At 27.3% G+C, this 17,356-nt stretch overlaps 1 protein-coding gene across 1 annotated transcript; it reads right to left on the minus strand.

Annotated features, from left to right (window-relative positions):
• Positions 1-3,614: 3,614 nt before the first annotated feature.
• LOC117167886 (F-box/WD repeat-containing protein 4-like) lies at positions 3,615-15,265 on the minus strand. The gene is made up of 6 exons (XM_033353120.1): positions 14,854-15,265; positions 14,141-14,419; positions 10,663-11,004; positions 10,146-10,274; positions 6,107-6,254; positions 3,615-4,094 (listed from the first exon to the last, which is right to left on the minus strand). Exons 1-6 carry the CDS (start codon positions 15,051-15,053, stop codon positions 3,906-3,908), a joined length of 1,287 nt encoding a protein of 428 aa, XP_033209011.1. The 5' UTR covers positions 15,054-15,265; the 3' UTR covers positions 3,615-3,905.
• Positions 15,266-17,356: the final 2,091 nt, after the last annotated feature.

Raw genomic sequence — 17,356 nt, forward strand, 5'->3', positions numbered from 1 at the left:
GAAAATTTTAAGAATCATTGTGACTTCGTAAGTGCAGAAATACGAGAGGAGTGAAAGTGAACCGGTAAGCGCGTTTTTAAATATATTATTTCTAACAATTACTGTACAATTACAGTTGGTCATAATTGATCAAAGTTTCTAATGAATCTTATTCCAAATATTACAACAGAACTTTTTTTGTCACATAAAACTGAACAAATAAAGCTATCAAATCGAAATAGTCAAAATTGGCCCGTGGCTAGAGTTCTGAGTTTGTGTTTCTTATTTTAAAGCTTACCTGCTTTAGCAGAAATTAAATCTTTTTTTTTTTATAAAAATGCAACTGTTTGGTTCGAAATTAAGCAATTATACTATTTTATTGCAAACCTAACTATTTCGTAGAAAATTTACTTTTTGTTTAAAATCTATATTTTGGTGTTGAAAAATGAAGTGAAATATTTTCTGGATGAACGTTCCACTTATAAAGAAATTTTTTTTTTAATACAAATCCATCTGTTGTAGTACAAAATTGATTTTTTGGACAAAAATGCAACTATTTGGTAGAGAATTTAACTAAATTGTTAAAAATTCATCCTTTTTGGTTGAAAAAATACGTCTTTTTGGATTGAAAATTCAATTTTTTTCGTAGAAACTTATTTTTTTTCTAACAAAAATTCAATTTTTAATGTTATTGAGCTAACTGGATTTTTTTATGAAAACTAAACTTTTATTGTGAAAAACATTTTTTGCTTTAAGATATATTTCATATTGTTTGATAAAAATACAACTATTTGCTAGAGAATTCAACAAGTTTGTTAAAAAGTCATCCTTTTTGGTTAAAAATTAGTCTTTTCAGATTCAAAATTGAATTTTTTAATAGAAAATTATTTCTTGTTAAAAAATTCATAGTTTGATCGTGAAATTCGTTCTTCTTTGCTTGATAATTCAACTAATTTGTTTCAAACACTTGCTTGAATCGCTTTGTTAAAAAATCGCTTTTTTTGTTACAGATTTATATTTTAAACTGAAAAGTTATCTCGTTGGTAAAAAGTTTAATTATCTTGTTATAATTTAATATTTTTTGATTGAAAATTCAACTACTTGGGACAAAGTTAAGCAACATTGTACAATTTTTTATTGGAGGCTTATGTCTGTTTAAAATTTAACTGTTTAGTGGAAAATACTGCTTTTTCTATTGTTCATAATTAATTTTTAACAGAAAATGGAACTTTTCCATTTTTTGTTTTTTGGTTTAAAGGTTCAATAATTTAGATAAACTTTTATTTATTCTTTCAGTGAAAAATCTTCGTTGGAAATACTTCTTTTTGTTTTAAAATTATTTTATTTTGTTGTATAAATTTCATTCTTTTTTTATTAAAATATAAACTAGGACACTTTTTTGTTGACAATTTGTTTTTTAGGTTGAATATTCAACTATTATGTTAAAAATTCAATTATTTTGTTGAAAATTCCAGTATTTTATTAAAGAGTTATCTTTTAAAGTAGAAAAAACTTTTTTGTTTGAAATAAATTAATACATTTGAAAGTTTTAAAGTATATGAAACACTATAATTCCTGAATAGGTCTAAGCTAGAAAATAATGTATATTCAACCGTTGATACAACCTGGACAATAAAAATGTTGAAAAAATCATAAATTCTTTTAAATTCTACCCGTGGCACTAAAACGAAAGTGACGGAAATGTTGACCACGGCCGAGGGTGGCGCTGGCTGTACTTTTGGGCCGAAAATTATTCAAATGTATGCGAAAAGTGTCATACATGTGAAATTGTATGCTTTTTAAATTATAAAACGGATTTTTTAACTTTTGTTGCTTTATGTTCAAGTTTTGAAAAATTTTTTGTATTAAAAATGTTTATCAAGCTTTTTCTTGCGATGAACGGGAATAATGGGATATAAGTGTATTGTATAGAGCTATTTATAAAACAATTTATTTCAGTTTCTTATAGCATAATTTTAAAACAGTTTATTCACTCTGAAAATAATTTACAAAAAATGTAGCACTATAAGAAAAATTAAAAATTTCAACGAAATAATGAGTAAAAATATGCAATTAAAAAAATTTTTAATGCAGATTATTGGTAACACGAAATTTCAATAATATTAATAAAATAATTAAAGGCGTTATCAAAAACAGTTGAACATTCTTTTAATTCGTTACAATTATTTTTGAAGATTGCAATCATTTTTGTTCATTTTGAAAATAATTAACAAATAAGTGTTATACTATATCCAAAATTTAATTTAAACGAGAGATAATAGGTAAAATATGCAATTAAACTTTTTTTTTAACAAAAATTATTGGTAACATGAATTTTCAATAATATTAATAAAATAATGAATTGAAGTTGTAATCAGAAAATTTGAAAACAGATTTAATTAATTATAATTGTTTTTAAAGATCGCAATCTTTATTGTTCACTTTGAAAATAATTGACAAAAATTGTTGCACTATAAGAAAAATGTAAAATTTCAGCATGATACATAGAGTGACAATGTTATTGAAAATATGCAATTAAACTTATTTTTTAACGAAAATTATTAGTAGCATACATTTTCAACTGATATTACAAAAATAATTAATAAAAGTTTTGATACAAAAATGTGAAAAAAAAGAATTTAATTCGTTACATTTGTTTTTAAAGGTATGGTTTAAAATCGAAATTAAAAATCCTATTTAACGTCCAATAATCAAATTGATGCAAACTCATGGAAAAAACAAGAATCCAAAGACCAAATTTGGACCACAACGAACAAACAAAAAATACTCCTAATGCAATCTGAAAAATAAAAAAATAAAAAAAAATAAAAAAATTTCGGACAAAAATAAAAAAGATTTTTGTCCAAACATTGAAAAAAAAATTATTTAAAAAATTTTTTTCACTAAATATTTTGTAACATAATTATTTTTTATCAATGCATTATAATGAAAGAAAGTACATTATTTTCTAGATTTAAAAAGGAATACAATTTTTTATAGTTTAGTTTAATTAAACGTTAGTTTCAATCATTAATAATCATTATAAATTGTGATAAAAAGAAAATTAAATTTATTATTTTCACCGTTTATAATATTTACTTATGTCAATGTTGCAAATTTAATGTTCGTTTTGTAGAATTATTATTGGTAACATGTGAAAAGTTTTTTTTCGTATTTAATCATCAAAATAATCTTTACTTTAATTTTGATTGGATATTTAATACGCTAAAAAAAATTTCGCTATATATATAAACGTATTTTAACAATTAAAATAAATAAAAATTTGTATTTTCCCCATGCATTTGAATAATTGTTGGCCTAAAAGTACAGCCAGCGCCTTCAATTTTTAATAATGTTTTTATGTGAAACGACTCAATAGAAAAAAAATTAAAACGAAACTTCGGTTCGGCTTAAAATTATATGTTAAAAATGATTTTATCTAAAATCGCGAAACAACCCTATAATTCGACTGCATATACAAAAAAGGAATCTTTAGTCAAGGAAGTTCAAAGAACCATATTTTAATGCCTCATCGGAACAAAGTTTTATATTTTATTTTGTATTTGTTTTTATATATTTTCAGGAATTAGCCAATTATTGAATGTTTGCAGTTTATGTGATAAATTATTGAAGAATTGTTGAAAATATAGCATTTATTTCTCCTCGACCTTCTTTAAAAAACAGTGTTTGTCTAGATGCAAAACTAAAACAGATTAAGTATTTTTTCATATTACAGTGGACATTGATAGTGTAGTGAAAAAAATTCTATAGCTGAATTCCTATAGTTGAAGGACCTGTAGGTCTTTTGTACATTTTACATGATTCAATTTCCGATTATTTCGTGAAAAATCAACAAATTAGTTGACTTTGCGTCAAAAGACTATAAATTTCATTTATAAATTAAATAAATAATAATTTGTACACATTCATCTTCTTGGATTCTCGTCGTTATTCCACCCGTATCTGAGAATTTCGCGGTAGTTGGTTTCCTTGTTGTAACGACCAGAAAATTTGAGCTCAACCAAATGCTGATCAGTAGCACCATAAAGCTGGCTACTGTCAAAACAGAGACTGTAAACTGGACTTGAAATGCGACGCAGATTCATAAAGTATAACTGAAACAGAGATAATATTTCGATAAAAATAGTATATTAATATAATATTTTTATGTGCGTAATTATTATATGTTATTAATAATAAATATATAATAAAATATTATAATTATTACTATATGCATAATTACGCATCGATGGAGGGAAGTAGAGTAAAATTTTTCAGATTTAAGCTATTAAAACTTTAGCAATAAATATCGTCTCGCTGTTCCAAAAAAATTGAATAGTTTGGAAATGTGCTCAGTATTAGCCACAATATCTGTTAAAATATTGAAAAATGTTACATTTAAGATTTTAAAGTTAATTTTTTGTTCAATAATGAATATTCCTTGCATACTATATATACAGGGTAATGGAACTTTTTATTCATAACATTTTTTCATTGAGTGCCTATTTTTCGAGATATTTGAAAGTTTCAGGTTAAAGAAATCACCCTGTATATACTGAAAAGTCGCTTTTGAATTTATTTTCGAAACATTTAGAGTATCCCTAAATTATTGTAAATTTATTATGCAAATTATTAGTAATTATTTATATAAATTTAGGTTATCTATGTCATTTCTATGTTAAATATTTAAAAAGAATTTTTCGTTTTCAAATATAAAAGGAACTTAAGTATTTGAATGAGCCATTGACACAAGCTTTAAATTTTCAAATATACAGGGTGATTTTTTTCACTTGAAACTTTTGATTCATAACATAGTCATAGCATAATAAATTTATAATAATGTAGGTATACTCTAAATGTTTCGAAAATAAATGTAAAAGCGACTTTTTAAGAAAAAGAAATTTGAAGTTGGTTGAAAGTGAATACTTTTTCATTGAAATGTCTACTATGATGTTTTTCATTCGGATTTCATTTTTATATTGGTTACAAATTTTATTATTTTGTAGAAAAGTCATATTTTTGGTAAAAAAAAGTAATCTTTTATGGTTGAAAGGTAATTATTTTTGATTGAAGAGTCTGCTATCATATTTTTATCACAGAATATTTTGGATAAAAAATCTGTTTGTCTGAAAATGTTATTATTTTCTTGAAAATTCATCATTTCTGGTAGAAAATTTAACTGTTTTTTGGTTGGAAATTCATCTTTCATGGTTGAAAGCTAATTCTTTATATTGGAAAGTCTACTATCATATTTTCAAAGCATATTGCATGTTTTTAGATAAAAATTTTACTATTTAGTTATAAATTTAACTTTTTTTTAAACAAATCACCTTTTAGGCCGAAAATTCAACTACTTTGTTGAGAATCTGTCTTTTTGAACAGAAATGGCATATTTTTTAAATTAAAAATTCATCTTTTCTGATCAATATTATATTTTGTAGTCATAAATGTAACTTTTTTAAATTATTTATCTTTTCGAACAAAATTTATATTTTTTGGTAAAAAATTTAACTTTTTTTGAATATATGTTTTTTTATTGAAAATTCATCTTTCATGGTATAAAGCTAATTCTTTTTAATTTAAAAATCTACTATTATATTTTTAGTAAAAATTGTACTATTTGGATAAAAATTGGACTATTTTGTTTAAAAAAAATTTTTTCTGTCGAAAACTCTAGCGCTCTGTTAAAAATTGGCGGTGTTTTTTATAGAAACTGCGTCCTTCTGGATTAAAAATTCATCTTTTGGTATCAAAGTTATATTCTTTGGTCGAAAATTCAACTCCTTCATTGTTTTGTCCTTTTGGACAAAAAATTCATCCTTTTCGATTGAGAATTCGTTTTTTCCTAGAATTTTTTTTTTTTTTAATGAAAATTCTACACTTTTAAAAGAATCGTCTTTTTGTCTTGACAATGCAACTCTTCTTGGTTGATGGTTAATCTTTTATCGTTTGAAAGTTCAATCATTTGATTGAATATTCATTTTTGTAGAAAATAATCTTTTTAACTTTTTTGACTGAACAGTCAACCAGAAAAAGTGCAATTTTTGAACGGAAAAATCGGAAAATAGCTTGGATTTTTTTTTTTTAATTCGGGAGGCCACTTTGTAGTTAAGAAAAATTATTTTACCTGGACGTAATTAGTTTGTCGTTGATCCCACAAAACTGCCTTGCAATTAAATTGGGCTCCCGTAACCATCGAATATTGATAATCTGACGATATACAGTACATTGTTGCGTCGGTGGGATCTGGCCAATAACCAACACATTTTTCAGTCCTGAAAGACAAAAAAATCGAATACTTGTGAGAAATTTTAACCCTAAAGTAATAAATAATATACATTATTTAGTAGAGATTAAAAAAATATATTAATAAATAAATCATTTTCTTTTTAGTTTCTGGGAAATTAATATTACAAGATATTCTTAAATATTTTAACACGATAGATTAATTAAATGATACTAAAAACATAATTAATAATTTCTTGAATTGGTCTCTAATGTCCATGAATTTGAATAATAATTCAAAGAAATTTTTATTTTATCTACGTATACCTAAAATTCAATGCACATTTAGAGAAAACAATGTTTATTCATTTTTAAAGCAAATGTAATTTAACTTTTAACCAAGTTGTTTTATTTCCAACCAAAAATATGAATTAATTACTAGAATGATTAATATTTAATTGCAATACTAACATTTTTAGGCAAAAAATTGAATGTACAAACAAGACGAATAATGTTCAAACAGGAAAATTAATTTTCTACAACGAAAGACGATTTTTCCATACAAAAAAAAAGATTTTTTCACAAAAAGTTGAATTTTCAATTAAAAATTCCAATTTTCAACCAAATAGTTGAATTTTCAACGAAAACAATAAATTTCCAACTTAAATAATGATTCTTCATCGGGAATAGATCAATTTTTCTACCCCAAAGAAGATTTTTCAACAAAATACATGAATTTTCAACGAAACATTTGCATTATCAAATGCAAAAATACAAATTTTCAAGCAAATAGTTGAATTTTAAACTAAAAAAGATTAAGTTTGAACCATAAATGGAATAGAAGATTCATTTTTACCAAAGAAGGCGAATTTGATAGGGAATACATGAATTTTCAATTAAAAAGATAAATTGTTAAACAAAAATTGAATAGTTAAATTTTCAGTTTAAAAAAAATCATTTTGTACCAAAGCGACAAATTTGCAATTAAAATGATGACTCTTCGACTGAAATATTTGAATTTTCAACAGAAATGAGGAGTTTTTAACTAGAATCATTAAATGTCCAACCAAAAAAATGATTTCAATAAAAAAAGTCAAAACTTTCAACTAAAGATAATTGTGCAAACAAATATTAAATAGTTATATTTTCAGTGAAAAAATTAATTTTCACGCAAAGAAAAAAACGAATTTTCAACAAAATAGCTCATTTTCAACCAAGAAGATGAATTTTCAATTAAAATGATTAATCTTTATCAACAAATTAATTTTTAACAAAAGAGTAACTGCCAACCAAGTAATTAAATCTTCATTCAAAGTAGATAAATTCGGAAAGAATTTTCAACAAAATGCATGCATTTTTAAACCAAAGACGTGCATTTTTAACCAAAAACAGAATAAAAGTTGATTTTTCAGATACGACAATTGATTTAAAACAAAAGAACGTGTGATTCAATTTAATGTGAGGTTGCCGGAAAAAAAATTCCCTCCAAGTTTGAGCCAAATCGGTTAATATTAAGACGTGCCGCAAAGACCTTGAATACCCCATAAGATTAACATAGGGAAATTTTGATTTTCGGAAAAATGGGATTCAGGTTTCTGGATTTAAACTTAGCTTGCAGGATATATTAATAATTTGTTAGGAAGTCTCTAATCAATCATTTCCGTTAAATTACTTTCAATTTGGACGCCCCCCCCCCCTTGTGGAGCCACAAAATGCCCCAAAAAACTGATATTGACATTTTTGCTCAAAATTGACATATAAATGCTCTGTTTTTCCCTTTTTACCGTAAATTATTTTTGTTTGTCAAGTGGAATGGGTTTAAGTATTTTTGAACCAATTAACAATTGTTTAAACAATTTGTTATGATTTATTTGTAACTTTTTCTTAAAAAGTGGCATAAAACTGTAGTTTAAAAAAAAATTTAGTTAGCTTTGCTGCTTATTATTTAATATCTACGTCATTTAGATACTAGTATCTTATTTGTAATAAATTCTTATTTGTTTAAATAAATTTGGTTTTTTAAAATAATTTTTTCGAAAATAAATGTTTGAAATTTCTGTTTTTTTGCAATTAATGTGGTAATTTGTCATTGCAAAGATCAAAAATTGTCGTCTAAACCATTTATTGTTTAATAAATTTATTAAATATTAATGTAACATTTTATTGGAAATTGTGATTCAAAAATCTGATTTTTTTCTCAATTCAATTAAGTATATCGCTTATTGTGAAATATTTAATCGTCAAACAAATGCTTTAAATAACCAATATTTGTTCATAAAATGTTTTGTACATTGGTCATGAGAAGTTTATTTTTACATTTTCATCATTTATGATTGAGAAAGTATTAGAATTGTCGGAAATTTTACATCACAGTTTTTCAACGGATCTCCACGTTTCGAGACCCCCTGAATCCGAAAATCAGGTTTTCACGGTGGCGTCTGTCTGTCCGTCCGGCCGTCCGTAAACACGATAACTCTCGAAAAAATAAGCAAATCAAATCCATCTTTGGCACACTTATTTTAGGTCCTAAAAGAAAGGACGAGTTTGTGAACCAACTATTTTTGATAAAAATTCAAAAAGTGTGCGCATTTTGAAAATTTTTGAGACCACTTTTTTCTGAATTTGAAAATTCTATGTACGGATATTTATAATATTAAAAAGAACAAACAATTTATCTCAATGACTTTTTTCGATAAAATCAAAATTTTCAGAGATATAGCGTTTTCAAAATTTTTTTAATCAACCTAAAATCAAAATTTTAAGCCAAAAAACGGACGATATGAAAAAAAGTGAAGAAAAGAAAAACATTACTTTTTGAAAGCCCTACAAGATTATCATAACCAATTTGTGGATTTTCTTGAAAAATCGAAAATTCAAATTTTTATTGCGCAAAAAATAATGAAAAATCAAAAATTCCATTTTCTGGTCAAACTATGTAGGATACGAAAAAAGATGAATCAACAAAAATTGATATCCCAAAAACGATCTACAATTTCTCAGAGAAATAAAAAATCATTGTACCTTTTTTACGTTACTGGAAATTAAAACGAAAAATTTTGCTCTCAACAATGACAAATTACCACAAAAATTGCACACAAACAAAAACATAAATTTCGACATTTTATTTTCGAAAAAATGGTTTAAACAAACAAAATTTACTTAAACAAATAAGAATTTATTACAAAATAAGGTACTAGTATCTAAATGACATAGACATTTAATAATAAGCAGAAAAGCTAACTAAATTTTGTTTAAAGTAGAGTTTTATACCTCTTTTTAAGAAAAAGTTACAATTAAATAATGATTAATTGCTTAAATAAATACTAAATGTTTTAAACAAAGATTATTAGGTCTAAGAATGTCCAATTGTCCAATCAAACATAAACAATCTACCTTTCAATGAGTGAGTGCAAAAAATTATTTAAACAGCAATAAATTGTTTAAACAATTGTTAATTAGTTCACAAATAATTAAAAACATTCCAATTGACAAACAAAAAGAATTTATGGCAAAAAAGGGGAAAACAGAGCATTTATTTAGCAATTTTGAGCAAAAATGTGAATTTCAGTTTTTGGGGGCATTTTTGGGGCTCCACAAGGGGGGTGGGGGGCATTAAAATTTAAAGTAATTTAATGGAAATGATTGATTAGAGACTTCCTAACAAATTCTTAATATATCCTGCAAGCTAAGCTTAAATCCAGAAACCTCAATCCCATTTTTCCAAAAACCAAAATTTCCCCATGTTAATCTTATGGAATTTTCAGGGCCTTTGCGTACACCTCACAAAATTAGGCGGGGGGGGGGGGGGGGGGGGGGGGGGGGGGGGGGCATGCCTTCTAATCCAAAAAAATTTCAACAGGTATGATTTTGGACTGGACACCCTAAATAGATTCGGGCAAGTATATTAACTTTTTAAATATTTAGAGCTATTCAATACGAACCTCATGTCCCATTTCCTGACATAAGTGTCGTAACCACACGTTAAGAGAGTTTGCGGATTGTCCCAAACCATATCTAAAATCCCAGCACCTCTTCTCCACGGATGTTTCATGACATTGGATTCGGTGCAACTGAAACAATTTTTTTAAAAAGAATCCGAAAAAACATTTAGTGAGATATAAGTGAAAACTAATCCCAGAATATAAATAACTCTGCTTTAATTTAAATGAATTGAGTTACATACTGATAAATGAAAAAGGCGAAACAATGAACATGAACTGGAGTTTGACAATCTGAATTCTAAAGTAAAAAAAAAGCCTCAGTTTATACAGCTGTTTTGAATGCGATTGACTGAATGTGCGGTGAAAACTCAGAAATCTGTAGAGCCAATGGACCAAAGTGGATATTATTTGAGTGAAAACAGAGGAAAGAGTGAACTATGGACTTGTAAATTTCTCTGGGATCGAAGTAGAAATAAAAGCTGGGGTACAAACTCCATTTTTGTGTTCATTGACTAACCTTTCGATGTCGAGAATATGAAGAGGAGGACCGTCACCTGTGCCAGACGATCCCACTGCGAATTTTTGTCCCGTTGGATCTGCTAAGAGTGATAAAATTCGATCACGAACACTTATGCTGGCTGAAGGTATATTTGACATTGTATCTCCTGGTCTCATCCAAATTTTGACTACTCCATCGCCAGACCCGGAAATAACGACTTGAGAAGTTTCGTCGACGGCATTTACGTCGGTGGAATGAGCTCTTTCAATACTGTAGTATAAATGGTCCATGTGGTAACCGTTGCCATCATAGTAAAGTGAGCCAGAATTTGCGAGGGACCAAAATTTCAAACTTCCGTCTCTGTAAAATCAAGCAAAGTTCCATGGATTTAGTTTTTGTTTTCTTCCAAAATTCGGTTTAAAAGAAGTATAATTATATACTATCTTCTTCAAACATTTTCGGTTTTTAATATCAATTTCAGTGTTTTCATCAAAGTTGGGTAGTGACTTGTTATAAGTAACTAAGTTACTGAAAAGTTACATTATTTGAAATGTTCAGGGTAACTTCGTTACTATTTTACAAAGTAACTTGTAACGCAACTTTTAACTTGTAACGTATATTATCTCCTATTCAAAGAGGGTTATGGGTTAGTTATGGGTAGGAAATTAATCTCTTTTGATTAAGGACTGAGCTATTTTGAATTAAAAATTCGTTTTTTTTTTTAATGCAACTGTAATTGATTTCAAATTAAAGTTTTCTTTGCTTAAAATAATATCAACTATTAAATTTTTCTTTGAGATTTTATCTATTTTGGGTGAAAATTCATAAAATTTTGTTAAATATGCTACTATTTTATTTGTTTGAGTAACTTTTTTGTAAAAGATTATATTTTTGGTTTTAAAATGCAACTCTTTTGTGAAAATGTGCCTTCTAGTCTTGAAGATGCAACAATTCAGTGGACATTTTTTTTTAATTCGACTTTTTCGTTTCAAAACTGATCTTTTTTGGTAAAAAAATCTAATTTATTTTGGTTGAAAATTCAAATATTTTGTTGAAAATTCTTTTTTTTTTATTGAAATCACCTGTTTTTGAGAATTCATCTATTTTTGTTAAAAATGTAAGTATTTTATTTGGTTGAAAAGTAAGTTTTTTGTGAAAAATTATATTTTTTGGTTTTAATATGCAACTTTTCTGTGAAAATGTGTCTTCTAGTATTGAAAATCCATTAATTCATTGGACATTTTTTTGTTTTTTGTTTCAAAATTGATCAATTTTGGTAAAAAAAAATCTAATTTATTTTGGTTGAAAATTCAAGTGTTTTGTTGAAAATTCTTTTTTACATTATCGTCAGAGAAGGTATTAGATTTGTGTAAAATCTGACCCCCCCCCCCCGTTTGATTTAAAACAAAACAAAAAATTTTGTTGAAATAATATCAACTATTATACATTATTTGAGATTTCATCTATTTTCGGTGAAAATTCATGAATTTTGTCAAAAAATCAACTATTTTATTTGGTTAAAATATAACTTTTTCGTTGAAAATTTATGCTTTCGATTTGAATATGCAACTGTTTTCTAAAAAAATGTGTCTTCTTGGCTAGAAAATGCAATATATCAGTGCACATTTTTGTCATTCTTATTCCAAAATTCGACTTTTTCGTTTTAAAATTGATCACTTATGATAAAAAGTCTAATTTATTTTGATTCAAAATTCAACTATTTTCTTGAAAATTCGTTTTTTATTAAATTCACCTGTTTCATTTCAATAAGAAAATATGTTGAAATAATATCAACAACTACATACATTTCTTTACAATTCTTCTGTTTTGGTTGAAAATTCATGTATTTTGTGTAAGAACTCAACCATTTTATTTGGTTGAAAATTAAATTTTTGGTTTGAAAATGCAACTGTTTTGTAGAAAACTCATCTTCTTGGCTAGAAAATGCAACAAGTCAGTGGAAAATATTTTTGTTCTTGTTTCAAAATTCGTCTTTTTCGATTAAAAATTGATCTTTTTTGACAAAAAAATCTAATTTATTTTGGTTGGAAATTCATGCATTTTATTAACAATCCAACTACTTTATTTGGTTGAAAAGTAAATTTTTTGTTAAAAATTTATGCTTTCGATTTGAATATACAACTATTTTGTAAAAAATTCGTCTTCTTGGCCAGAAAATGCAATAAGTCAGTTGAGATTTTTATCATTCTTATTCCAAAATTCGACTTTTTCGTTTCAAAATTGATCTCTTTTGATAAAAAATTTAATTTATTTTGTTTGAAAACTCAACTATTTTCTTGAAAATTCTGCTTTTATTCAAATCCCTTGTGTTTGTAAAAAAAAATCGTTTGAAATAATATCGATTTTAATATACAACTGTTTTGTAGAAAATTCGTCTTCTTGGCTAGAAAATGCAACAATTCAGTGGAAAATATTTTTTTCTTGTTTCAAAAATCGACTTTTTCAATTAAAAACTTATCTTTGTTGGTAAAACAATCTAATTTGTATTGTTTTAAAATTCAACTATTTTGATAAAATATTAATCTGACTTGGCTGGTGATGCAGGTATTTTCTTCAAAATTCGTATTTCTTTTTTTGGTCAAATTCAACTGTATTTGATTTGAAACTAAAATTTTTTTGGTTGAAATAATATCAACTGTTATATCTTTCGTTGAGAATTCATCTATTTTGGCTGAATATTGACGTTTTTGTAAAAAATTCATATTTTGGGTTTGAAAATGCAACTGTTTTGTAGAAAAAACTCGTCTTCTTGGTTTGAAAATTCAACAATTTAATGGAAATTTATTTTCTTTCTTTCATGGTTAAAAATTAGGCTGTTTCGTATCAAAATTTATCGCTTTTGGTCAACAAATTAAATTTTGTTGTTGAAAATGTAACTATTTCGGTAAAAAATTAACTTTGCTTGGTTAACGATTCAGCTATATTGTTGATAAATCGTATTTTGTGGTATTTTTTGTTGGGAAATTAATTTCTTTTGATACAAAATTTTCCGAAAAGAATTCAGCTATTTTTTTGAAAATTTGTCTTTTCTGGTAAAAAATTTAACTATTGGGTTGAAGGTTGATCTACTTTATTAAAAATTTAAATGTTTGGCTAGAAAATTCAACTATTTTGGTAGAAGGTTATAAAGTAACTTTTTTGTTGATGAAAACTTGTCACTTTGGTTTAAAAATTAATTTCTTCCGGTAAGAAAATGTTGTATTTTTTTATTGAAAATACAACCATTTGATTTTAAAAAATGTAACTGAAAAATCTAACTTTAACTAATGCCTATTTCTCTTCTTTTTTTAAGTTTTTATGAATCACCATTTTGGTGATTTTGATTTTTAATTTATAAAATAAAGGAAGTGAAAAAGTAACTTTTTAGGTAACTTGAAGTTACTTTATCTAGCAATTGTAACTAGTTACTCAAAAAAGTAACTTACCTAACACTGATTTTGATTATTTTGAAGCATGCCTTGATGAAAATGTTTACCTGTGACCACTAATTACATAATCTTCACGAACAACGAATTTACAAATATCACTATTAATATATCTTTGTGCAAACGCAACATCATTGTAACTAAAAGGATCTTTGCGTTTAAATCCAAAAAGTTGATCACCACCACTCCACCATAAAGTGTCATCAGTCAATTGAAGCCAGGGCATCAATTTTTTGCCTTGGGAAAAAATAATTTTCTTTGTATATTTCCCATATTGCCAGTTGTGAGAAATTTGCCACTTTGTTCTCAAACACAATAGTGGATTGCATCTGTAAATTTAAAAAATCGATGCTTACAATCCAAAAATGAAAATAATTACCATTACTCATTTTGAAACTTTCGAGCAATATAACCCATACATTTATTTTAAGAAACTTTCTAGACTTTCGCTAATTAAACTCTAGAAAAATTAGACTTTACTACATGATCCAATCTAAAGATCTTCATTAATTACGTAAAATTTGATAGATATGGAACCATAATCTAAACATAAACAAATAACGTATGGCATGAAAACGTCAAATGAGTGCATCTATATTATTGTTCGCATTAACGAATAAATATAAATTCGCACTTGTCATGGAATCTAAATAACAATTTTCATCGCGGAATGTTTAATATTATTGATATCGTTCATATATGCAATATGTATGCATACAACACAGGGTGTACAGAAAATATAAAACATAACCTAATAACTGACCTTGCGCGAAATTGCTTTGATGTTTGATTAGTTACCAACGTCTGCTTGCTTTTTTTTACCCATAGGATTTTATCACGAATTACTTCGTGAAATCGTGTACAAACTTCACTGAGTCTGACTAAGTCAAATGCATGACAATAATCGAAAATTAAGATGAGAACATCGGATGGTAAGGTGTCCAAACGCCAAACATCTGTCATTTTTATTCACTTGACCACTTGACGCAATGTCAACACTGTCTACAGACAGAAACGGACAAGTACGCACTAGTAAGCATTAGTAAAACATTTTCATTTAAATTTCACAAGAATTTATTCTACATGGAACATTTATTCCATCCAAACCACCGACGTCACATTATCAGATTTTTTATTTTGTGACACCACTGACACCAGTGACACCAGTGACACCATGGACATAGGAAACAAGGGACTAGGCATGCCGTTGCGGGGGTAATGCAATGAGGGGGAGGACCGCCATCTTTTGATGTCCCGCAATAAACATGGCAGAACCCACATGTTTATATTTTCATGCAGTTTGTCGGTAAAAATGCTCGCGCGCATAATCAAATGGCACATCGTAAGATGGCGGCTCTCCCTACTCATGGAATTCTCCCCCTCCCGTGGATTCAACCCCGCTCGCCTCTCCCGTGTTTCCTATGTCCATGACTGACACTAGTGACGTCACAATTTGGTCGGTAAACGGAATTCCTGAAATGGTCGATAATGGTTAAATTGCCGAAATTAATAAATTTATTAGGGCCACTACCATTAGAGCATTATGTATAGAATTGTTCACTTTGCAATAAAAAAATAAATTATGTAATTTTTGTAGGTGCGAATTGATTATTATATTCAGTGGTGTAGTCATGGTGTAGTGGTCTGCTGGGATCTGGCGTCGCTGCATGATGCTCTTTTATTTTTTGAAAGCCTGCAGCCAAGTCACTTCTTGCCACACGGCTGTTCTGACCTTTCGAAAAATCCGAATAGAAACTAATCTGAAATTAGTTCTCAATTTTGTTCGATCGAAATCGGTTAACAATTAGTCCGACTCGATCATGTTCAATCCGAACCAGCCAAAACAAAATTTTCAATCCAAATAATTTGGAACTCGAATGGACCTAAACCGATTTTTTATCCGAATGAATCCAATTCAATTCGAATTCGCATTTATTCGGATTCATTCGAATTGAAAATTCAGCATATATCAATCTTAGCTCGGATTGATTCGTATTCATTCGGATGAAAATTTGGTTCAGATTGGAAGTTCGGATTGAACCGGATTGATTCGGATTAATTTTTAACCGATTTAGATCGAACGAAAGTAGAACTTTTTCGGATTGGTGCGGATTCATTCGAGTTGATTTTGATACAGATTTCGGAATAATTCGGAAAGATTTGGAATGAATTCCAATCCGAAACTTTTGCAAGGGTCGCTAAAGACGGGGTTTACAGTTTTTTATTTCTTTTAAATAAAATGAATGTAGATAACGTATTGAATTCTGTACGAAACACCTTAAATTCCTAAAATTTCAAGCCGAAATATATTGCATTTTAACAAAATAGTTGCATTTTCAACCAGAAAACATTTTCTACTCAAGGAGATGAATCTTGAACACAAAAAGACGAATTGTCAACAACAAAAATAATTTTTAACCAAAAAGTTGTGATAACAACGAAGTTGATGAACTTGCCAGTAAAAGAGAGGAGTTTTTCAAAAAAAGAATTAAAGATTTAACCAAATCGTAAAATTGACAAGCTAAAAAGACGAATTTTCTCGAAGGCAGTTGATTTTTTAACAAGAAAATGACTTTTTAACCACGTAAGATAGATTTTTAACCAATAAGGATGACTTTTCTATCATAAAAGATGAATTTCTAATCCAAAAGGATTTGAAGTTTGTACAACATAGTTGGATTTTCAACCAAAAATGATGGCAAATATAATATACAATATACAGGATACATTTTTAATCAAACATGGAATAGTTCAATTTTCAGATGAACCCCCCCCCCCCACCCCCACCCAAAACGAATTTTCAACAAAGTTGTTAAATTTTCAATCAAAAAGATAACTTATCTAAAAAAAAAGTTGAATTTCCAACCCAAAAATATGAATTTTCAGCCAAAAAGTTCAATTTTAAACCAAATATTTTACTTTTCTACCAAATTGTTGAATTTTCAATTCAAAAGGATGAATTTCCTACCAAACAGAAGGCCTACAATTCGTCCAAATTTTATGATGATATAAATTTTTATTTTCTTTTACTTTTCGAATTGTGGTGAATGGAAAAAATACAAACATACATACAGACAATTTTTTAAAATGTATTTTCGAGCTCCTTGAGTCAAATTATATTGCAATATTTAAAAAAAAATAGATTTGAAAATTTAGGTAGTTACAAACCTCCCTCTATGAAGGTAGCAATTCCCTATGATATTATCACTCAGAACTGAATATTTGCCTTACAGGCGGATATAGTTTGCACAATATCACAATAATAT

This window comes from Belonocnema kinseyi, chromosome 2, assembly GCF_010883055.1.
Source record: "Belonocnema kinseyi isolate 2016_QV_RU_SX_M_011 chromosome 2, B_treatae_v1, whole genome shotgun sequence".
In the NCBI taxonomy this organism is placed as follows: domain Eukaryota; kingdom Metazoa; phylum Arthropoda; class Insecta; order Hymenoptera; family Cynipidae; genus Belonocnema; species Belonocnema kinseyi.